This window comes from Podarcis vaucheri, assembly GCF_965113315.1.
Source record: "Podarcis vaucheri genome assembly, chromosome: 16".
Classification (NCBI taxonomy): domain Eukaryota; kingdom Metazoa; phylum Chordata; class Lepidosauria; order Squamata; family Lacertidae; genus Podarcis; species Podarcis vaucheri.
Genome location: NC_138754.1, coordinates 24503714 through 24526853, shown reverse-complemented (window position 1 = coordinate 24526853; position 23140 = coordinate 24503714). Strand labels below are relative to the sequence as shown.

The 23140-nt window shown below is 46.7% G+C and overlaps 1 protein-coding gene across 4 annotated transcripts in view; it reads right to left on the bottom strand.

The window, feature by feature from the left end:
• Window positions 1–22366, bottom strand: part of CCDC157 (coiled-coil domain containing 157) — a 106127-nt gene extending 83761 nt beyond the window's left edge. For 2 of the 4 annotated variants that reach the window (XM_082203150.1, XM_082203149.1), the window contains exons 1-9: window positions 22210–22366; window positions 20657–20960; window positions 18984–19155; window positions 16212–16911; window positions 14453–14530; window positions 12716–12906; window positions 11631–11807; window positions 11123–11291; window positions 10237–10461 (exon numbers count right to left, since the gene is read on the bottom strand). In XM_082203150.1, the coding sequence (XP_082059276.1) occupies window positions 10237–10461; window positions 11123–11291; window positions 11631–11807; window positions 12716–12906; window positions 14453–14530; window positions 16212–16911; window positions 18984–19155; window positions 20657–20904 (1960 nt within the window). In that variant the 5' untranslated portion in view covers window positions 20905–20960; window positions 22210–22366. Of the gene's footprint in view, window positions 1–9133; window positions 9444–9530; window positions 9599–10220; window positions 10462–11122; window positions 11292–11630; window positions 11808–12715; window positions 12907–14452; window positions 14531–16211; window positions 16912–18983; window positions 19156–20656; window positions 20961–22209 lie in introns of those variants that run through there. The other 2 variants (XM_082203148.1, XM_082203151.1) reach the window with 2 other exon arrangements.
• Window positions 22367–23140: the final 774 nt, after the last annotated feature.

Sequence of the window (23140 nt, the reverse complement as noted above, 5' to 3'; positions counted from 1 at the left end):
GACGAAAAGCATCTGGCTTTACCCCCCTAGGTCAGAAAAGGAGCTAAGAAAAATTGGACATCACCTCTCGGCTGTCAGGTAACTCCGTTTTTTCGGAGCGAAGAGTACGGCGGGGGGAGAAGCGGGCAGAGGGAAACCATGGCTGTCTCCGGAAAAAGCGAAGCCCCGTGCCTGTAGGAGAAGGCTGGATTCTCAAAGAAAAGGAAACTCAAGCCTAATAAAGAGAGAAACGGCTTGGATATTATCAAAGGAAAGGCTGGGTAAAAAAGAAGTCGAAAAAAGAGCACAATTTTTACCTGGAATCATTTTGAACGCAAGGAATAGGCAAAGCAGAGAGAAATGCGAGTGACGCTAGCGGACAAAGTTCTTCTCTCCTTTCTAATTCCCTTTGTCTGTATGGGAAGATACTAAGTAACTAACAAAAAGAGGAATTTAGAGGGAGAGCAAAGAGATAATTTTTTGCTACTTTTGGCTTCTTCTTAGCCCTCCCGGCGACAGGGGGAAGGACGCGAAACTTAGTTTCACTTAAGAAGCTCTGCATAACGGAGGTCTCCATTTCGTGAAAGTTGGGTCTCCATTACAAACGCTTTGAAATACCAGCGGGGAGAGGAAGAGGATATCGCCTTTGCTAAGCCCTCCGAATATTCTACCTAAGTTTAATAATTTGATAAAAGCCTCTATTTGTTGGGGGCAAAACTAAAGAAGAAGCGGTGGGCAAAAACTAAAAGAGAAGTTGAACAAACTCTCATTTCTCTCCTCCCTTCTCTCGCTCTTTCCTTTCCTTCTTCCCTGTCACTCCTCCGTTAATTGGATACTAGACCCCTGGTGGACAGGGGAGAAACTACAATCGACTCCTTCTTCTCTTTCTTTTTTCTTTTTATTTTTCTTGACGATTTGGAATTTTTTGGGAGTCAGCTCAATTGGGGGCAAGAAGAAAAAAAGTGAACTCAAAATAACTTTTGGAATAAACAACCTCATAAGGAATAGCCCATTTGGGGGCAAGAAGAACTGAGCTGTCCATTTAATAGACCTAAAATTGGGGAAGTCCCCAGAAGGATTATAAACTATACTCTCTCCTCCCTTGACCTCTCTGGACTCTCCCTTTGGTTTGTGGGAATACTACATTTGGTGGAATAGCCTAATTGGTGGCAATTGGACTCCTATTTAAATTTATCTCCATGAGACTTCACTTAAGACTATTTGAATTACTTCATTATAAACCTACTAATATTAAGTGTATGGAATCCTAAAGAATTGGAAGGCACCAATAGACTTGATATTGTGTGCTATTGTTCCGAGCCTTGGAAAACATTGTAAAATTGACTGATACGTTTAGATTGGAGAAGGGTAATTTGATTATTGCAATAAGCTTTTTACTTCATTTAATTAACGTAGTAAGACAATTCGGTATAAAATGTCTCATGTACCAAAGAAAGGCGGGAATGGGGGGACACCAGGGGAAAGGAAGGGGTCTAAGCAAGAAACAGATTTTAGATCTGAAATATTAAAGATGTTCGCAGATATAAGGCAAAGTGAAAAAAATCTGGAAACAAAAATTGAGCAGGTAGATTCAAAGATTGGGAAAATGGATAAGAAAATAGATGAAACTGTGAGTGAGTTGAAAGGACAAATTAAAGAGGTATCTAAAAGAACCCAGGTGTTAGAAGAAGGAATGAAAAGGACAAAACTGGAAATGAAGGAGTTAAAGCGTGAGGATGACAAAATTAGAGTAGGACTTGTAGAAACCAACAAAATACAAGAGGAAATGTGGGATGCGATCTCCATGAATGAACTTCGGCAGCGGGAAGTTAATTTAAGACTGAGGGGGGTACCAGAGAATCAAGGAGAGAATATTAGGCAAAAACTATTAACAGAACTGGCACAATGGCTGGAGTGGCAAACAGAGGAGGTCGCGAACACAATACAGAATGTCTTTAGACTAAAAGTGAAGACGACCAAGGCAAGGAAATTCCCAGGGGATTGTCTTATAGTCTTTAAGGACAGAGACATGAGAAACATGGTGTTACAAAAAAATAGGGAAAAAAGATTATGTATCGATGGTAGTTACATAATCATCTTTAAAGATATACCAATTAGGTTGTTGAAACGGAGAGACCCCTATAAGCCACAGGTGCAAATTCTCAAAAAGAATAATATAGAATTCAAATGGGAGTTTCCGGAAGGAATCTCATTCACTTATAAAAATAAAAGGCATAGAATAACCAGACCAGAGGAAATAGGTAAATTCCAAAGAAAATACAAAGAGTTATTAACGGAAGAGGAAGAAGAGCTTAGAGGAGCAGTAGGAGGGGTGGAGGTGAAGGGACTGAAGGATGTGGGGGAGAGGAGGAAGGCCGGGGAAGGATTAGAGGAGGAGCGGGAGGAGGAGGAGGGAGAGGAGGAAGAGGAGGAAGAGGAGGGATTATAAGGAATTCAACTAAAGAGAAAGGTATTCCTATTAACTGAAAACAAAAAAAAACAAAAAAAGAAGATAAGATGGCATTAAAATTATGGAACTGGAATATAAACGGACTGAATGATAAAAAAAAAAGGAATAAGGTGGAACAACTTCTAAAGAAAAAAAACTTAGATATCATCTGTTTGCAAGAGACGCATGTGGCAAAACGGCATAGGAGAATTTTGATAAACAAAAGGCTTGGAAACGAATTTATATCTTCAGATAAGGGGAAGAAAAGAGGAGTAATTTTATATATAAAAAACAAAATAGAAGCGCATCAAATCTTTAAGGACGAAGAAGGAAGAATTATTGCAGTACAAATTAATTGGCAAGGTGAAAAAATAATAATTGTTGGAATTTATGCACCTAATGGGAATAAAGCTGATTTTTATAAAAACTTGGAGGAAAAATTGATGGAATATGTGGACCAAAAAATAATTATGATGGGAGATATGAACGGGGTGGTTTCAATCGAAATGGATAGGTTGAGGGAGAGTGGATCAAAAGAAGGGAAGCTACCTAAATCATTTTTTGAAATGATTAAAAACTGTAATTTAGTAGACATATGGAGACTAAGACATCCACAGGAAAAACAATTCACATATCATTCAGAACCAAATCAATCTATGTCGAGAATTGACCAAATCTGGATATCAAATGAATTAAGCCTAAGAACCCTCCAGATAGAAATAGAACCAAGAGTAATCTCAGATCATAGTCCGATTAAATTGGAGATTAAAGGCCTGGAAGAAAGAACGCTTAGATGGAGGATGAACGATAGCCTTTTTGATGACCAAAAATTTGTACAACAGGCACAGAAGAAAATGAATGAATACTTCATAGATAACTGTAATAAGGGTACGAAAATGAGTATAGTGTGGGACGCAAGCAAGGCGGTGATGCGTGGTCTTTATATACAACAAAACTCAATTAAAAGGAAGAATAGAGAGAAAGAGAAGAAAGAAATACTAAAACAAATTATGGAATATGAGCAAAAGTTAATTAAAAATCCGAACAATAGGAAAGTTAGACAAAGTATCAAGACCTTGCAAACCCAATTTGCTATGATAATAAATAAGGAGGTGGAATGGAATATTAAAAGATTAAGACAAAAGGATTTTGAATTTGCGAATAAATCTGGAAAATGGCTGGCCTGGCAGATTAAGAAAAGGAAAGAACAGAGTACAATAAATAAGATCAGAGTAAGGGACGAAGAGATAACTAGCCCTAAGGGCATCAGGAAAGGATTTTTGGACTTTTATAGTCAACTGTATAGGAAAAAAGAAAAGAATAACATAAGGAAAATAGAGAGATACTTAAAAGAGAAAAAGGTGCAAAAGATCCCAACAGAAGCAAGAGATAAGTTAAATGCCCCGATAGACGAAGAGGAAATCAAGATGGTTATATCAGAGTTGAAAAACGGGAAGGCCCCAGGACCAGATGGCTTCACAGCAAGGTATTACAAAGAATTGAAAACAATTTTGATAACACCGCTGAAAGAAACAATGAATAATATCTTAAAAGAGAGGGAGATTCCAGAGACCTGGAAGGAAGCATATATAACTTTTATTCCAAAAGAAGGTACGGATTTAACACAAGTAAAGAATTATAGACCAATTTCTTTGCTAAACACCGATTATAAAATCTTCGCAGGAATAATAGCAAAGAGATTAAAAAAGGTTTTGCAAGGAATCATCCACGAAGACCAGACAGGCTTCCTTCCACGAAGACAGATGAGAGACAATGTGAGAAATATAATAAACATTCTGGAGTACTTGACAGCGAACAATGAGAGAAGAGCAATGTTAATGTTTGTCGACGCCGAAAAGGCATTCGACAACATATCATGGGACTTTATGCTAAAAAATATGGAATACATGGAGATGGGAAACGACTTCCTTAATGGAATGAAGGCAATATACATGGACCAAAGGGCAAAACTGTTAGTGAATAATGTGACAACAGAAGAAATTAAAATATCAAAGGGCACAAGACAGGGCTGCCCGCTCTCGCCACTGCTGTTCATCATGGTGCTGGAGATTCTTCTGAAGTCAATTAGAGAAAATAAAAAGATAAAGGGGGTGACAGTAGGCCGCAATGAATATAAAGTTAGAGCCTTTGCGGACGATTTGGTTATAATGGTGGAGGAGCCGACGGATAATGCAACTGAGGTGATAGAGGAAATTGAAAAATTTGGTGAGGTGGCCGGTTTTATGTTAAATAGGGGGAAGACAAAGATCTTAACAAAAAATATGGACCAAACAATGCAAGAGATATTACAACAACAAATAGGTATCGAAATTGTTAGGAAGGTGAAATACTTGGGCATATGGATAACAACTAAAAATATTGACCTAATTCAAAATAACTATGTACCGGTATGGCAGGGAATTAAGAAAGATTTGGAGAGCTGGGGAAGGCTAAAACTATCTTTCTGGGGTAGAATAGCAATGATCAAAATGAACGTGTTGCCAAAGATGATATTCTTGTTTCAGATGATCCCAGTACTAAGAGGAGTGAAGATCTTTAAGGAATGGCAAAGATGGATATCAAGATATATCTGGCAGGGCAAAAAGCCAAGAATCAAATATAAATTGTTGACGGATGTAAAGGAAAGAGGAGGTTTTGCCCTGCCAGATTTGAAGTTATATTATGAGGCATCATGTCTTTGCTGGGTAAAAGAATGGATAAAATTGAAAGATACAAAGCTATTGGATCTGGAGGGATTTGATATTAGATTCGGGTGGCACGTGCATTTATGGAAAGAGAAGAAAAAGGGTCACAAATCGTTTGAAAACCATATCTTCCGGAAATCGTTAATTGAAGTATGGGACAGATATAAAAACATATTAGAAAGGGGAGTCCCACATTGGTTCTCTCCGGTAGAGGCTATAGCTATTAAGAAAACTAATATGGGGTGTAACTGGATAACGTATAATGATTTGGTCATGAAAGAAGGGGATAAATGGAGGATAAAACCATACGAACAAGTAAAAGAATATGTTTATGACTGGCTGCAATACCTTCAGATAAGTGAAATGTTTAAAAAGGAGATAAAAGAGAGACGATATAATGAAAAAGACTCGAAATTCCAAACAGAGATTATTGATAACGATTATAAGATAATATCTAAAATGTACAAAATTTTATTGGAATGGGAAACAATGGACGAAGAGGTGAAAGAGGTAATGATTCACTGGGCCAGGGATTTGGGATATAGTATAGAATTAGAGGAATGGCAAAAAATATGGACTGAAAATTTGAACTTCACGGCATGTATCACGTTGAAAGAAAACACTATGAAGATGGTGTACAGATGGTATATGACACCTGCTAGGCTTGCAAAGATGTACAAAACTTGTAATAAATGTTGGAGGTGCAAAGAGAAGGAGGGTACATTTATGCACATGTGGTGGGAATGCAGAAAGGTAAAGGGGTTCTGGGAAACAATATATGGTGAGTTAAAAAAAATGTTGAAGTATAATTTTGTAAAGAGACCAGAATTTTTTTTGCTAGGAGTAACCAAGAATGCAATAAATAAGAGGGATAGAAAACTTTTTCAGTATGCAATAACGGCAGCGAGAACCCTACTGGCCCAGAGGTGGAAACAACAGGAGACACCGACTTTGGAAGAATGGAGAGCAAAACTAACAGACTATGCGGAACTGGATAAGTTAACGGGAAAGATCAGATTTCAAAGAGACCACAAGTTTTTGGAGGACTGGGGAAAATTTAGGCTGCATGGAGACTGACATACTTGGCAGCAAGGGAAAGGCACTCTGCATATCCTCAGAGGCGGTCTTTATTATTGCTTTACAATCCCAGCATCACAACTTGGGTTGAGCCCCAAATGCCAACCCACAATTTGTATTTTCATTTCATGCTCTCCTGTGAGTTCACAATGGCCAGAGATTACTGCAGCTAGAAGAGCGACCTAGAATTGGCTCTGGTGATCTAGTTGCCAAGGTGGGAGCCCCACTCTGCCCTAACTACCAAGCCCAGAATTTCATTTTCCCATTCAGCCGCCGGAACAGGAGGATGGAAAGCCATAATGATGTTTGCTGTTACTTCCTCATTTCTTAAATGTGTGTCCCTTAAAAGGGGGAAGTGGCCTCCTTTCTCGGGTGGAGGAAGCAAATGCACTGAGCCTTGGTATTGGTCTGTCTGTCTTTCTTTTCTTTAAAACAGCTTTCTCTCTGAAGGCTCAGGCCTTTTGCTCTTGGGTCTTTTTAAAAAGAACAGCCAGCAAGCAAGCAATTGAATTCTCCATTCGGGGAGTTTTGCTCTTTCTCAGAGGCACTCTTCTTCTATTTCGTTTTCCGCTGCCCATGCACTTCATCCACTTCCCCTCCTGGGATCCATGTTGCACATCCCCCTCTTACCTCCCCCAACCCTGTGGCCCTTAGAGCAAGGTTGGGGAACTTGCAGCCCTTGAGATGCTGGGACTCTGTACTCCCAGCCAGCATGACCCCAGTGGTCACGACACCCGACACCACAAGGACCACAGCTTCGCAATAGCGGCCGGAGCGCTGTCTCACCAACAGGCCTCATGGCCTGGGGGATCTCTGCCTTTCTAGTAAAATACCCCCTTCTCTTTTATTTCCTTCCCTGCCTAGGAAACTGCTGTCAAGACAGTTAGCACGACGATTGCCCGCCTTTACGGATCAATCTGCTTGTATTTCAAGGGAGAGAGCAATTTTCCCCAGAGTGTTTGGACGCCGTGGCAGCTGCTCGGGACATGGAGGAAATGACTCTCTTGGAACTTGGGGCTCCTTTGAGATGGGAAGTGTGTGTGTGTGTAAAAATAATAATGTGTTTGTTCTCTGGCCTTTTCTGTGCTGGGCTAAATCAATTGCACCATTGGTGGAGCATCTGTGCAGTATGAACCTGGGGAGGAGGGTGTATGTGTGTGCTGAGGTTTTTTTGAAACTCTGCTTGTACCTTGTTTTGCCACCTTGCAAGCCCCCCCCCCTTTCCCAGCTTGGACTGTTCCTGATGGGAGGAGGCTTCACTTGCTTAGGGTTGGGGAGGGTGGGGATTTCGAAATGCTTGCTTTATTTATACTAACTTATTAGAGAGAAGGGGCTGGGCAAGACTGCAGGGGGTTATGGAGGGGCCGCAGAGCCCTCTCTGGAGAGCGTCCCGGCACTCGAGGCACTGCTGGGGTGTGTAAAGAGCCACCTGTACTAATAAAAAGGAGGAAAAAATCTAAGCAACAAGATGCTTGACTCAGCAGCATTCCATTGCAATCCCGTCTTTTCCCCTGCCTAGAACATTCCCCTTGCCGATGGGGCAGCCTGACCCCGACTTGCCTTGCAGGGGCCTCTGTCAACAGGGGGAGGAGACAACAGGGATCCCTTGGTGGGACAGAGGACACTCCTGAGTACATCCCAGGGCTTCAAATAAGTTGAGATTCTGTTTGGGGTTGTATTTTTTTTTAAACCACTTTTTAGAATATGACCCCCCTGCATGACCCCCTGCATATGACCCCCCAGGTTTAGTTGTCTCATACCGATTGATTGATGTCATAATTTTATTGCACATGGTATTATTTTAATTATGTCCACAACTGTAATTAATGGAAGCTACTTTGTTCTTGTGAAGCACGAGTTATAAGGTTCAGAAATACTGTAAAATAATTCTAGGAAGCCTCACTCAAAGGGGAACTGGAGGCAGTCGATGCAGGTGGAAGGCAGAGGAGCTTAGGAGGCCTGTACTTGCAGCAAACAGGTTTAGAAACGTGCTTTTAAAAATAACAACATTGAGATTCTCCAAATGTTGAACTCCGTTTACTCTGCTTTTTTGTTGTGTGTTCTTGTCTAGAATCCACACGCAGCCTTTAGTAGGGGGGAGTTCTTGGCCTTTTCCACCCAAGTTAAGACGAAAAGCATCTGGCTTTACCCCCCTAGGTCAGAAAAGGAGCTAAGAAAAATTGGACATCTGCGTTACAATGATCTGCTTCTTTTCTGCAGGGGATCCTTGACTGGGTCACTTCCCCTCTGAGGATCCCCTCCGCCACTGCATTTCCTGTTGGAAGATGCGGAAGAGCTAAACACACAAATTACTTTAACTAGGGAGAAGTTCCACTGGCCGCAGCCCCTCCTGGCCATCACAGTTGTGACATGCATATTGTTGAGATTCTTACTCCCACCTTCCTAGTCTGCTTTTGGTCCAGTCACACTTGCAGAACCTTCCTCACCCTGCCAAAGTTCTGTGCTCAGGTGACCATCCTACCACAATGGACTGGATTTCAGGGGAAGGAAGCTAATGTCCTCTCTTTCTCGCCTCTCTGTTATTTACAAACTGAAATTGGTGGGGTGTTTTTGGGAGGGAGGTTGATTTTTAAAAATGGAAGCCAAATTCCCCACGCTATTTTGGGGTTTTTTTTGCAGGGAGGTTACTGGACCTGGCAACTCAGAGCAGGGCAAAAGACTCAGAAAGATGGTTCCTGCATCCTTGCCTTAGTGAACTCATCAATTACCTATAAAGACTTTGGTGAGGGTCACCTGGAGGGGTCACCATTGCAAAGGTGCATGACCACCTGAGCACAGGAACAGCATTGCACCGGTGATTATTTGCAGTCAGGGAGAGGTCCAGCCATTTGGTCTCCCTTCGCCACCAACCCCCCCCCCCCACTCCCCGCTTTGCTTTGGAAATGTTGTCAACCTTCTGAACTTGCTCTGCAGGGCCTTTTTATTGTTATTTCTGGTGTTTCCTGTTGCAACGGGCCGAGTGGCCTGGGGTCCTGCTTTTCCCTTTCCCCCGGGCGTGGGCTCGGATGGCTTGTTCCTCAGAGATGAAGGTGAACGCCGATTTCCGGGCGGCCTCTCCTGTGAACGGCTTTGACTGCTGGCTTCGGAAGGGGGAGCCGTTCTTCGAGGCATTGCGGGTGCTCTTAGATCTGTGTGGGGTCGGGCTCCCTGGGCTCTTGGGGCTGGCAGGAGGCCTCAGCGCTGCTCCCTGGGCACTCGTATGTGCGGGATGCCTGCAGAAGGAACGGAAGCAAAGAGGGGGCTGAGGAAGGGCCTTTCTTTGTTCATGGTCGGAGGATGCTTCAAACCAGAACGCTCACCTGGTTGGCGTGTGCGTCCCGCTGTCTTGGGGAGAAGACAGATTCCACAGCTGGGTTGGAGGAACAAGCTGCGGTGAGGGGAGTTCCATATTAAATTCAGGTATGGGTGACACCTCTGTTTTATTTATTTATACAGTGGTACCTCTGGTTAATTGGGACGTGGGTGGCGCTGTGGGTTAAACCACAGAGCCTAGGACTTGCTGATCAGAAGGTTGGTGGTTCGAATCCTAGCAACAGGGTGAGCTCCCATTGCTCGGTCCCTAACTCCTGCCAACCTAGCAGTTCGAAAGCACGTCAAAGTGCAAGTAGATACCTCTGGCAGGAAGGTAAACGGTGTTTCCGTGCGCTGCTCTGGTTCGCCAGAAGTGGCTTAGTCATGCTGGCCACATGACCCAGAAGCTGTACGCTGGCTCCCTCAGCCAATAAAGCAAGATGAGCGCCACAATCCCAGAGTCGGCCACGACTGGACCTAATGGTCAGGGGTCCCTTTACCTTTACCTTTACCTCTGGTTAAGAATTTAATTCATTCTAGAGGTCCATTCTTAATCTGAAATTGTTCTTAACCTGAAGCACCACTTTAGCTAATGGGGCCTGCCGCTGCACGATTTCTGTTCTCATCCTGAAGTAAAGTTCTTAACCCGAGGTACTATTTCTGGGTTAGCGGAGTCTGTAACCTGAAGCGTATGTAACCTGAAGCGTCTGTAACCCGAGGTACCACTGTAAAGCAATTTATATACAACCAACCCCCCAATTTCCGCCCGTCGCCATGGCTCTTCCCATTTTGTTGCTACCTTAGGTCCTTCCTGCTGCGCTGCTTCTCTCATTTTGGCCACTGCGGTTCGGAGGCGCGAGTTCTCTTCCTCCAGGATGCTGATACGAATGTTGTTGGCCTGCAGCTGCTTGCCCATGTCCTCCATGACGTCCCCAGTGCCTGTGACAGAGCGAGCGAGGATGGACTGGGCATCACGGGCTCACAGCATTGAAATGGGGGCGGGTGGGGAGTGGGTCAAGGCCGGACCCTCAACTCAGCAACCTCTTTCTCTTCCCTAAACGATCCCTTTCAGATTACTAAGGAGGTCTTGGCCTGCAATAGGAGCACATCTGGACACAGGAAGGTTCCTGATAGCGAGTTAGACCATTGCCCCATCTTGCTCAGTATTGCATACTCAGGCCGGCAGCAGCTCTCCAGATTTTCAGGCAGGAGACCCCTGGAAACTGAACCTGGGACCTTCTGCCACTGAGCCTGTTATTTGCTTATGTGCTTGTTTAGGGAAAAAGTTTTTGCTAAATGATAGAAGACGTTACCTAATGGTGAGAGGTATTGGCCATGACAGCTGTGGTCTGCCTCTGAATGCCAGTGACTGGGAATCACAGATAGGGAGAGATGCTCAGGTCCTTCTTACAGGGTTCCCTTGGGGGCATCTGGTTGGGTATTGTGAAATTGGGATGTTGGGACCAGATGGGTCCCCTTTGGCCAGATCCAGCACCCAGACTCTGATGGTGTTCTTAGGTGCAACTTCCAAGCCCCTCCCCGTCTTCCTATTAGCTCCTCCCCCTGGCACAGCGGACCTCCCTTCCCTTGGCCTCCTTACCTTCATACTGTGCCTCAACAGGGATGTGAAGGTCTGGGAAGAGGACCAGCAGCCTCTCCCTGTCCTTCAGCTCCTCAATCAGCTCTTTCAGCTCAGAGACGGTTGTCTGCAGCTCAGACACACGCTGCTCCAGGCTCAGCTTTTCCTTCTGCGCTCGCTCTGTCTGCTTCTGCAGCGAGACAGATGGGAAAGGAGGCTCACCTTTCTTTGGACTACCACTCCCATCAGCCCCAGCCAACACAGCCATAGGATGCTGGGGCTGTCGGGAGCACGGCTGATGGGAGTTGTAGTCCCAAACAGCCGGAGGCCACCGGGTTGGCAAAAGCTGGCATAGATTATGGCATATAAAAGTTTTAACATGGCAAAATGGCTAGAAAATTTTTCGCCGCAGTTTGATGAGAATTCTCATCCTTCTCGGTGCAGTTTGTCCTGTGCTGGGGAGACATGGCCCGGGTCTCGCCAGAGGAGCCCATGCCAGGCGTCCCTACCCTGCCCACTTCCTACAGACCTGCTGGGCTGCCAGCTGGTGCTGGATCTCCCACTTCTCCTCCTGCATCTCCTTCAGCCTCTCCTTCAAGATGTACTGGTCCTCCTCCCTGTCAGCCAGGCTGGTCTTCAGCTGCTCACACTCCTGGTCCAAATTATCCAGCTGCTTCATCAGAGTCATTTGCTTGGTCTGCAGGGACTTCAGCACAAGAGGGGGAGATCTTGTTAGTTTGGACTCAACAGATGCAAGGTGGAAAGCCAATGAAGGGGCAGTGCATCACATTGAAGGGGCAGGTTGTAAACGGTGGGGGGTGACAGGTTAAAGGAACCCCACTTTGCATTCTGCAATGCTCAGCAGTAGAGCATCTGCTTCACCTGCAGAAGGTCCCAGCTTCAACCCCCAAGTAGGGCTGGGAAAGATTCCCTGCGTGAAACCCTGGAGAGCTGCTGCCAGTCAGTGCAGACAGCACTGAGCTAGATGGACCAGTGGTTTCACTCTGGGATAGCTCTATTGGTAGAGCATGAGACTTCATCTCAGGGTTGTGGGTTCGAGCAACACCTTGGTCAAAAGATTCCTGCATTGCAGGAGGTTGGACTAGATCAGTGTTTCCCAAACTTGGGTCTCCAGCTGTTTTTTGGACTACAACTCCCATCATCCCTAGCTAGCAGGACCAGTGGGCAAGGCTGATGGGAATGGTAGTCCAAAAAAACAGCTGGAGGCCCAAGTGTGGGAAACCCTGGACTAGATGATCCTTGTGGTCCCTTCTAGCTCTATGATTCTGTAATTCTAAGAAGATTCCTATGCGCTGCAACGGGGAATGAGATCCGACCCGCCTCCTCCGCCATGGGGCTGCTGGGAGTTAGAGGCAGGGTGGTGTATTGGTTAGAGTGTTGGACTACGACTGGGAAACCAGGTTTCGCACCCCCACTTGGCCATGAAGCTCACTGGGTGACCTTGGGCCAGTCCTATCTACCTTGTAGGTTGGTTGTGGGGAGGAGAACTAGTATGTAAGCCACCTTGAGCTCCTTACAGGAAAAGGTGGGAGATGAATGAAATAAATAACAGCATCAAGAATAGGTTGCCCACCCTGATGCCCCCAGCCACACCTCTTTGTGCCGGAGCACGCTCTCAGCTTTGGCCTTCTCCTTCTCCAGCTCAGTGATGGCCCCGTTCAGTTGTTGCTTGGTACTCTCCAGTTGGCTCGTGAGGACCCCAAGCTGGTCTTTCAGCTTGTCCACCTCTGCTTTGCACACCTTCGTCTCCCTTAACTCCTGCAACAGCTCGCGCTTCGCTCGCTCTGGGGAATGCACAATAGCTCAAGAGCATCATGTCACACACTAGTGGTTTGCAATTTCAGATTTCAGGCAAGGAAGCAAGAGTCAGACTCGTCCCAGAGGCTGGCTCTTAAATACAGTGGTACTTTAGCTCTCGAACTTAATCCGTTCCGGGAGTCCGTTCGACTCCTGAAATGGTTCAAAAACCAAGGCGCAGCTTCCGATTGGCTGCAGGAGCTTCCTGCAGTCAATCGGAAGCTGCGGAAACCGTGTCAGGTGTTCGGCTTCCAAAAAACGTTTGCAAACCCGAACACTCACTTCTGGGTTTGCACTGTTCGGGAGCCAAAACGTTTGAGTACCAAGGCGTTCGAGAACCAAGGCACGGCTGCACATTGAAAAATAAATGGCAAAAAGTGGTGGCCACAATCCAACACAGTTACTCGGAAATAAGCGCCGTAGCATTTCCATTCATTCTTTCAGCAAATTGAAAAAGGCTCCCCACTATAGACCGCTTTGGCAACAAATAATAATAATAATTGTACCCCTCCCATCTGACTGGGTTGCCCTAACCACTCTGGGCAACTTGCAGCATATACAGAAACAAAATAAAACATTAAACATTAAAAAAACTTCCCTATACAGGGCTGCCTTCGGATGCCTTCAAAAGATTGTATAGTTACTTGACGTCTAACGGGAGGGCGTTCCACAGGGTGGGTGCCACTACCGAGAAGGCCCTCTGCCTGGTTCTCTGTAGCCTCCCTTCTCGCGGGGAGGGAACTGCCAGAAGGCCCTTAATGCTAGATCTCAGAGTCAGTGCTGAACAACGGAGGCGGAGGCGCTCCTTCAGGTATTCACCTGAGGGTGGGGGGCTGGCCACCCTCTCTCAGCCTCCACGTGGAAGAGGAAGCAAGCTTGTTTTCTGTTGCTCCAGAGGGTAGGATCTGAACCACCAGATTCAAATGTTAAGAAAGAAGTTTCCGAGGAAACATTCGGAAGAACTTCTCGATGGCAAAAGGTCAGTGGAACAGACTCCCTTGGAAGGTGGCAGCCTCTTATTCACAGGGCATTTTTAACAAGGTTTGATGGCCATAATAATAATCATTTATTATTTGTACCCCGCCCATCTGGCTGGGTTTCCCCAGCTGCTCTGGGCGGCTTCCAACAAAGATTAAAAATACATTAAAATGTCACACATTAAAAACTTCCCTGAACAGGGCTGCCTTCAGATGTCTTCTAAATGTTAGTTAGTTGTTTATCTCTTTGATATCTCATTGGCCATCTGCCCAGCTTTATTTAACTGTGATTCTTACATCGCAGGGGCATGGAATAGATTACCCTTGGGACCCCTTTCAAATCTACAGTTCTATACCTCTATGATCCCTCTTTCCTCCATCTGCAGTACGTAGGAAATGACACTGGTCTATTATTTGGGACAGTTAGCAAGACTGCAACAAGATACCAGTTTGTTAGTTTTTACAGTCAAGCAGTGTAGTTTGTGAAATAAATTACATTAAATGTTCTGAATCTTGGGAATGGCCTGTATGAAATGCTGCCTGGTGTTCCTCTTACCCAGCCCTTGGATGGTGTCTTCCTGCCGTTGGAGCTTCTCTTTCAAGGTGGAAACGTTCTGCTCCAAGGCAGCGGCTTCTGGAAGTAGTCAAACAATGTCACCGGTCAACAAGGACCGTAGAGGAAAACAGGAAGCTGCCTTATGCTGAGCCAGACCCATCGATCCATGTAGCTCGGTGTGTCTGCACTGACAGCCCGTTGTTGAGACGGAAACGCAGGAGCCCTTCGGAATCAAAGGTTTGGGACAGACTGGGGTCACATCCATACCATACATCTAAAGGACATGGTTCCCCTCAAAGAGTCCTGTGAACTATAGGTTGTTGAGGGAGTGTAGCTCTCTGAGGGTAAACTATAGTTACCAGCATTCTTTGGGGGAAGCCGTGTGCTCTAAAGATACATATGCGCAGCCACAGCCTGGCAGGTATCAGAATGGAGAATGGGCAACCTGCTGCCCTCCGGATGCTGTTGCACACCTAAATTGCAGGTTCAATCCCCGTAAAGGATAGCGGCACATTCCTGTATTTGCAGGGGGCTGGACGCAATGATCCATAGGGTCCATTCCATCATGATTCTATGATTCCCATCTTCCCGGACAACTGGCTGTGCTGGCTGTAGCTGTTGACAGTCACAGTCCTTGGGGTCTCAAATTTCAGCGGTGCCCTGTGCAATGCCAAAATTTAGCACACACACCCTGCCTTGCACTTTCCTGTCTACAATATATTTGTGGCATCCCCCAAAGCTCCACACCTAGTGCAACTCAACCGAACCAGTCGCACTCCCTTAAACCTGCCTGACAGTTGGAGTCCAAAAAACACCCACAGGACAGGTTTCAAGATAGGACTAACTATACAGTTGTACCTCGGAGGTTGAACCGAATCCATTCTGGAAGTCCGTTCGACTTTTGAAATGTTTGGAAAGCAAGGCACGGCTTCCGATTGGTTTCCGATTTCGCAGGTGCACCGGAAACAATTGCGGAAGCCACGCCGGACATTCGGCTTCCAAAAAAAAATGTTCAGAAACCAGAACACTCACTTCCGTTTTTCTGATCGTTTAGGAGCTGGAACGTTCGAATCCCAAGGCTTTCAGGAGCTGAGATATGACTATGTTCAACATATATGAGAAGTGCTAGAATTTTTGTCCCGCTCCTCTCCAGCTTCTGCTTCTGCCTCTGATGCTGGACTTCTCTCTGCCACAGACTCCCTGCTCACTAAACCCTGTTGTCTCTTTGGCTTTTGACACCTCCCCCCCCCGCCCCAGTCTGCTCCCTCTTCTCCCTCTGACCACTCACCCTACTCCAATCCCCTGGGGGTTCCCTTGGGGATTCCCCAGCTGCTGCCTCCCACCACTCCTCAGCATCCAGCCAGTCTGTGACATAGAATTTCACTTCTGAGAGGAGGAGGAGGCGGAGGAGGAATTTGGATTTGATATCCCTCTTTATCACTACCCTAAGGAGTCTCAAAGCGGCTAACATTCTCCTTTCCCTTCCTCCCCCACAACAAACACTCTGTGAGGTGAGTGGGGCTGAGAGACTTTAAAGAAGTGTGACTGGCCCAAGGTCACCCAGCAGCTGCATGTGGAGGAGCGGGGAAGCGAACCCGGTTCACCAGATTACAAGTCCACTGCTCTTAACCACTACACCACACTGGCTCCCAGGGATTCCCTGAGAGAAGCCATGGCTATGAAAATGGTACAAATTTCCTTTAAATACATGGTGTGGATGTGAGCTGGCTGAAAGAAAGAGACAGGAAAGGATGCTCACTTTTCTGGAGGTCCTCCTTGCCCATCTTCAGGGTGGCCATCATCTGCAGGCTCTCCGTATTCCTTCTTTCAAACGCCTGCTCCGCCTCCTTCCTCTTCTGCTCCTGCTCCTCTCTTTCCTTCTGAAGGCGGCTATCAAAAGTCTCCAGCTGCCTCTTGAGCTCGCCCTTCTCCTTCTCAGACTCTTCCAGCTCCCCCTTCAGAGGGTTGATGAGTTCCATCAGCTTCCGGAGGTGTTTGTTGATCCGGGAGAGGTCCTTGCTTTGCTCGGACGCCCAGTAGCTGATGTCCACAGCCGTGAGCGGTTTGCGGCCCAGGGTCTCCTCCACCATCTCCAGGAACCTGCTCAGAGACGACGGGAGGTTCTGGCTGTTGCAGATGCCGATGATGGCGCTGCCCACTTCCCGGAGGCTGAGCTGTGCCCTCTCGCACGCGTCGCAAGGCACCAGGGATGACTCGATGGTCTGACAGTGGGTGCTGCAGATGGGCTTGGCGGCCCCCTGGGCTGGCGGTGCCTCTGAGGAGGTGGCGGGGCAACCGTCCAGCAGCCTGCTGCTGGCCGATGAGGTCAAAGGGGAGGACCGGAAGCTGGGCAAAGTCACATCTGACTCCGAGAAGCAGATTTTTAAAGACTCGTTCTCAGCTTTCGCCTCCTGGAAGGAAGCATTTGTGCCAAGAGCATCATCTCTGCTGCGTTTTTTCTAGGTATAAAAGAGAAAGGGTGGCATTAACTTTTCAGGTTTTTATTTTATTTTGGGAGGATCACAGGAGAGGTTTGGGGGGGGGAGGAAGTTTGGGCATCTGCTGTGATCAGACATAAAGGTAAAGCTAAAGCTAAAGGTACCCCTGACCATTAAGGTCCAGTCACGGATGACTCTGGGGTTGCGGTGCTCATCTTGCTCTGTAGGCTGAGGGAGCCAGCCAGACAGCTTCCTGGTCATGTGGCCAGCATGACTTAAGTCACTTCTGGAGAACCAGAGCAGCGCATGGAAACGCCGTTTACCTTCCCGCTGGAGCAGTACCTGTTTATCTACTTGCACTTTGACGTGCTTTCAAACTGCTAGGTTGGCAGCAGCAGGGACTGAGCAACGGGAGCTCACCCCGTCACGGGGATTCCAACCGCCGACCTTCTGATCAGCAAGCCCTAGGCTCTGTGGTTTAGACCACAGCACCACCCGTGTCCCGTGATCAGACATGGTTTGATACTAAGAACATAAGAAATATAAGAACGTAAAAGGAGACTTGCTAGATCTTGTTTGGCATCCATGGCCAACTAGATGCCCCAATGTGAAGCATGAATGCAGGGTGTATGTGCAAGAGCCCCCACCCTACTTGCGATTCCTGGCAACTGACATTCAGAGGTGTACTGACTCAGACACTGGAGGGAGAACATAGCCATTGCGGCCAGCAGCTACCGACAGCCTGATGATCCTCCATAAATTGGTCAAACCCTCTTTTAAAGCCATCCATGTTGGCAGCCGTTACCACATGCCCTTGTGACTGTGACTCTTAACTCTTCCCAAGGATTCAAATGACGGCAGCTTGGCCTGTGCTGATAGCAGAAATGGTTGACTCCACCTTTCCACCCGTAGAAGTGCTCAAGGAGCTTTTCCAGCACTGAGCTTACGATGGAAGATCATTTGTATCTTGCCTGCCTGTTTGGATACCTGCAATGTCTTATGGTGCTGTAGTGTGATCAACACAACAAGGCGTGGATGGGGCCCTGCGACCTTCCAGATGTCAATGGAAGTCCAGCTCCCATCAGCCCCAGCCAGCAAGGCTACTGGTTGACTCAGGGATAATGGGAGTTGTAGTCCAGAAACATCCAGAGAGCCACACATTCCCCATCCTTGCTGTAAAGGGCAATCCTGCAGCCTGTGAAACAGCAAACCCTCCCTGTCAATGATTTTGGCAGCCTGAGACTACAGCCTAAGTGCATGATTTATGTTGACAGGTGGGTATCACCATCTCCAACTCCTCAAAAGATTCCAACAACCATGTCTACAAAAAAATATATAATACAATCACTTGGGAAGACAGGCGAACTAATGCCAGTATACTGGAAGAATCAAAGATCACCAGTGTTGAAGCAATGATTCTTCAACATCAACTTCACTGGACTGGTGATGCCTGATTATTGTCTTTCAAAGAAACTACTTTATTCCGAACTTAAAAATTGAAAGCCTAATGCTGGCAGTCAACAAAAGAGGTTTAAAGACTCTCTCAAGGCAAATCTAAAAATATGTTGTATAAACACCGACAACTGGGAAACACTGGCCTGTGAGTGCTCCAATTGGAAAACAGCCTTTACCAAAGGTGTCTTGGACTTTGAAGACGCTTGAACTCAGGACGAAAAGGAGAAACGAGCTAAGAGGAAGGCACGCTGGGCAAACCCTCACCGTGGTCAACTCTCACCCGGAAACCAATGTCCCCACTGTGGAAGGAGGTGTGGATCCAGAATTGGCCTCCACAGTCACTTACAGACTCACTGTTAAAACAGTGTTTATGGAAGACAATCTTACTTGCCTACAAGTGATCGCCAAAGAAGAAAGAAGAAGATTGGATTGGAACCTCAAACACCTGTACCGCCAGCCCTGCATCTCCTGGGGGGGTCTTTCAGCAGCAGACCTCCCGGGTGCTTTCAGATTTGCATGGAAATATTCTTGGTACTTTCCCACTGCTTGGTGAAGGGAGATAAACCACACCTATCTGGCCAGAGGAACGTTTGGTCAGTGTGCATGCAGAAGCAGACCAGCCCACCTGGGCAGCCTACCTCAGAAGCCAGCTGCTGGTAGAGGGATCCCAATTTCAGCATGCTGTTCCAGTACTTCTTCACAGCCAGCCCGATAGACATGCATGGTCCTGTTGTTCTGGATGGGGGCACGGCTTGTTCACTGACTAGGTTCTCCGTGTATCTGGTGAAGCTTTGGAGCAGCAGCAGCAACCTTCAGAGGACAGAAAGGACATCCTGCTTTAGTTTTGTAGTTTGCGTTTGAACCCCAATTTTCTTTCCGAAAGGAAGCCCAAAGCAGCTACTGGCAGCAGACCAAAAAATGTTCTCAAAACCAACCACCACACCCTCAAATGTGTTCTGAGCCAGCTGAAGTTTCCAGACAGGATTGTAGGAAGCTGCCATTGGTCTATCTAGCTCAGTACTGTCTACACTGACTGGCAGCAGCTCTCCAGGGTTTTCAGACAGCGATCTCTCCCAGCCCTACCTGGAGGTGCTAGGAATGGAACCTGGCACTGCTCTGCCACTGAGCTACAGCCCCTCTTCTTTAAAGAAAACCCCATATATTGTGGGATACAACATAAGCAGTCAAGTACAACACTTCCTGTTTGCCTAGAGTGGACACAGACAGGGGGATGTTGATCCAGCCACTTGAACTTCCTGTTACACCTGGTCTGGAGCATCCTCCCCCTGCATGTGACCGGGCAGGTGGGTGTGACCCTTGGAGATCTCACAAAAGGTCCAGTCACACAGCCACCTTCCGTCTTTTGATGCCTTTTCTTCTCTTGGACTGCACTGCTGGCTCTCTGCCAGCAGCGCATGGACCCACCCTTACAAGGATGTAAGCCACACTGTATCTGTAACTACAAGCTAAAGCCTGCCTTCAGGGATCCAACTGTGAACTGAATGTGAGTAAACTTCTTGCTACTTTTAAAAGAAGCTTCTTGTGTCTTTATTCTTTTTGGGAGGAATAAAAGGGGACTTACCAAGAATATACTCCAATCTGAACAAAACCAGATTGAATTGCTAAAGTATAGAGACTCAAATGAATCTACCAACTAGCTTTCTGCTGTGTAAAGGGGAATGAGCTCTGCTATATACAGTGGTGCCCCGCAAGACGAATGCCTCGCAATACAAAAAACTCACTAGACGAAAGTTTTTTCCGTTCGCGATTTGCCTCGCAAGACGAATTTCCCCTATGGGCTTGCTTCGCAAGACGAAAACGTCTCGCGACTTTTTTTCTTTGACTAAAAACAAAGACATGTTTTGTTTATAAAGTTAATTTATTTTCCCTTAAATTTTTGAACTGCTCTTTACAGTATGTGTGACTTTAAAGAGCAGTTAATGAACTGTTGTTGTACCAAATTTGGCTTTGTTTGGACTTTTTTTGACCATAGGAACGCATTAATTGATTTTCAATGCATTCCTATGGGATTTCGTGCTTCGCAAGACGAAAAATTCACTAGACGACAAAAATTGCGGAACGAATTAATTTCGTCTTGCGGGGCACCAATTTATATGAGACTCACTAACGTGAGTTTGGAAGGATAACATTTAATCAATATATCCTCTCCTAGTATCCACAACATTCCCACATATATAATGGATGCAGTAATCTAATTCAAAACCTGGCACATTCATTGGGGTTTGCTTCCATTCCAAGTTAAGAGTGGCTCAACAAGGAATCATTACAGAACCGCCGGACCTACCCTCACCTGTCAATCACTAGTTCCAGAAGAACCACGTGGGAATGATGGGTAAACTCAGGGTCATTCTGTGCAAAGTCGTAGTGCTCAAGCAAAGCAACCAGGTCCAGGTCACAGGACAACTTATCAGGAAACTTCCAAGACGGGTAGCGAACAGCCCCGGCTCGGGTGAAGACGCTGAGGACGGTTCCCTGCAGATCCGTGATGTCCTTCCGCAGACTCTCCATGTAGTTTTGGTTAACCAGCAAGGTCACCATGTTGCCACGCTGATGTCATTCCACCAACCACCAACCGGGTCTTAGGGCAGATGTTCCTGGGAAAGGCACAAGCAAGACCACCTACCTTCATCAGGCTAGTCAAGGCAGGGGGAAAGTCGCAAGAGGGGAAAGGTTAAGCTTCCTTCCTGAGTTCCCTACAAATCATGCCCCAACCGTATTACAAGCATGGGGAACCTGTGGCCTCAGGTGTGAATGTAGCCTTTGTGCCACCCCTTATCCAGCTCTCTAAACATTCCCCAGGCCACATTCCTCCCTAACCCTGGTTTCACTAGACTGTACAACCAGAAAAACTGTGAGCCACTTGAGTTTGCAGCAGCATACATTTCCCCAATAACACTATTTTTCTCCGTTACTTTAAAGCAGTGTACAAAACACATTGTCTTGTCGGCAGTCTCAAAAACTGCCATGCAAAGTAGGCATGATTAACTTAATTTGCTCCCTGCTTGCTAAATTTGTGCTGCGTCTTGCAACCGGCCTCTTAACACTAGCATTTGGCAGGCATGCTACTGCATAATATGGGATGCAATCCTCCTACACACATTTTATTAGAAAGCAACCTTCACACAAGGAAACCAATTCCCAGGACATTGTGCATACTAAAGGTAAAGGACCCCTGGACAGTTAAGTCCAGTCAAAGGTAACTATGCAGCTGGGGCATTCATTTTGCTTTCAAGCCTAGGGAGCTGGCATTTGTCCACAGACAGCTTTCCGGGTCATGTGGCCAGCATGACTAAACCGCTTCTGGCTATACGGGACACTGTGACGGAAACCAGAGCACACGGAAATCCTGTTTGCCTTCCCGCCACAGCAGTACCTATTTATCTACTTGCACTGGTGTGCTTTCAAACTGATAGGTTGGCAGGAGCTGGGACAGAGCAATAGGAGCTCACCCCGTCATGGGGATTCGAACCACCAACCTTCCGATCGGCAAGCCCAAGAGGCTCAGTGGTTTAGACCACAGCGCCACCTGCGCTTTGTATACCTTGCATACTAGGTTAGCATTTCCTATAAATGCTAAATATGATTTGTTAGGATTGTTAACGGCACCCCTGGGGATGGGAGGTGAAAGGAAGGAAGGAAGGCACTCTGCACATGCTCAGATACACTCTTGCTGAAGTGCCTTTAAAGGGTCCCTTTTGCGGGGGGTGGGGTGGAGTGGATCTCTACCATGGAGGGCTGATGGGAGGAGGGTCCTGACTGGGGTGCAGTGCCAGGCTGGCTAGCAGAGGCAGCCACGAGTAGCCCAGGCTGGCGAGAATCCCTGTTGCCAATAGACTTCCTCACCTTCCCGCCCAAAGGACGGACGAGGTGGGCAAGACCCACCTGCCAAACAGTCGCCGCCGCAGCAGCCAGGCTCTTCCGCTCTTCCCAAGCCTCCGCTGCCATGGCAACCCCGAGAGCTTCTTAGGCGCGCCCCCTTTGCTACTCAGCCGATAAGCCCCGCCCTCCTGCCTTCTCTATAGAGATATAGGAAAACCTGCGTTTCATAAAACGTTCGGTTCGCGTTTGACCAGTCGCTCTATGCAGAGCGGAGCCCATGTTAGGGAAGGAATCCGGGAGGGCAGGGGGATGTCCCAGTGTCTTCCGACACTTCGAAGATCCAAGATAATTATTGTGGCACTTTAGAGACCTAAGGGATGTACATATTGCGATAGCAGAGTTTCCATGAAAGTTGGATAATTGGGCTGTTAGATCAGAACGAAATCCGGGTGGGAGGGGAGGGATGTGAGGAAGAGAATGCGAAAACGGAAAAAGTCGGACAAACTGTTTTTAAAAATCAGATGCACGCAAAAAAAAAATCGCACTTGCCTCCGCTCACAACGATACTGGCCAGGATTCTCTTCGGAGTGCTGGGTGGAAGGAGGTGTTCCCTTGACATCCCTCAGGGTGAAACTCATCTATACTGTGCTTGATATTAGAACAGGATTGAACAGGATGAGACTTACTGTCGAGTTAACATGCAAAGGTCAGGTGTATCCTTTATTTTATTTTATTTTATCATGTTTTCATTTGCAAGGACATAAACAAACAATGGGCTCGGGACCGGAAGTGCAGGTTAAAGGCTCTGAAAGTATTTGCCTTAACTTTATGTGAAAAATCAGGGGAGCCTCTGTCTCCCGTGCCTCAAACGGGCTCGAAGAGGACAACGCGCATGCGCCAAACGGCCCCACCTCCATATTTATACCACTCCTCCTTCCTTTGACGTGGCCGCTCT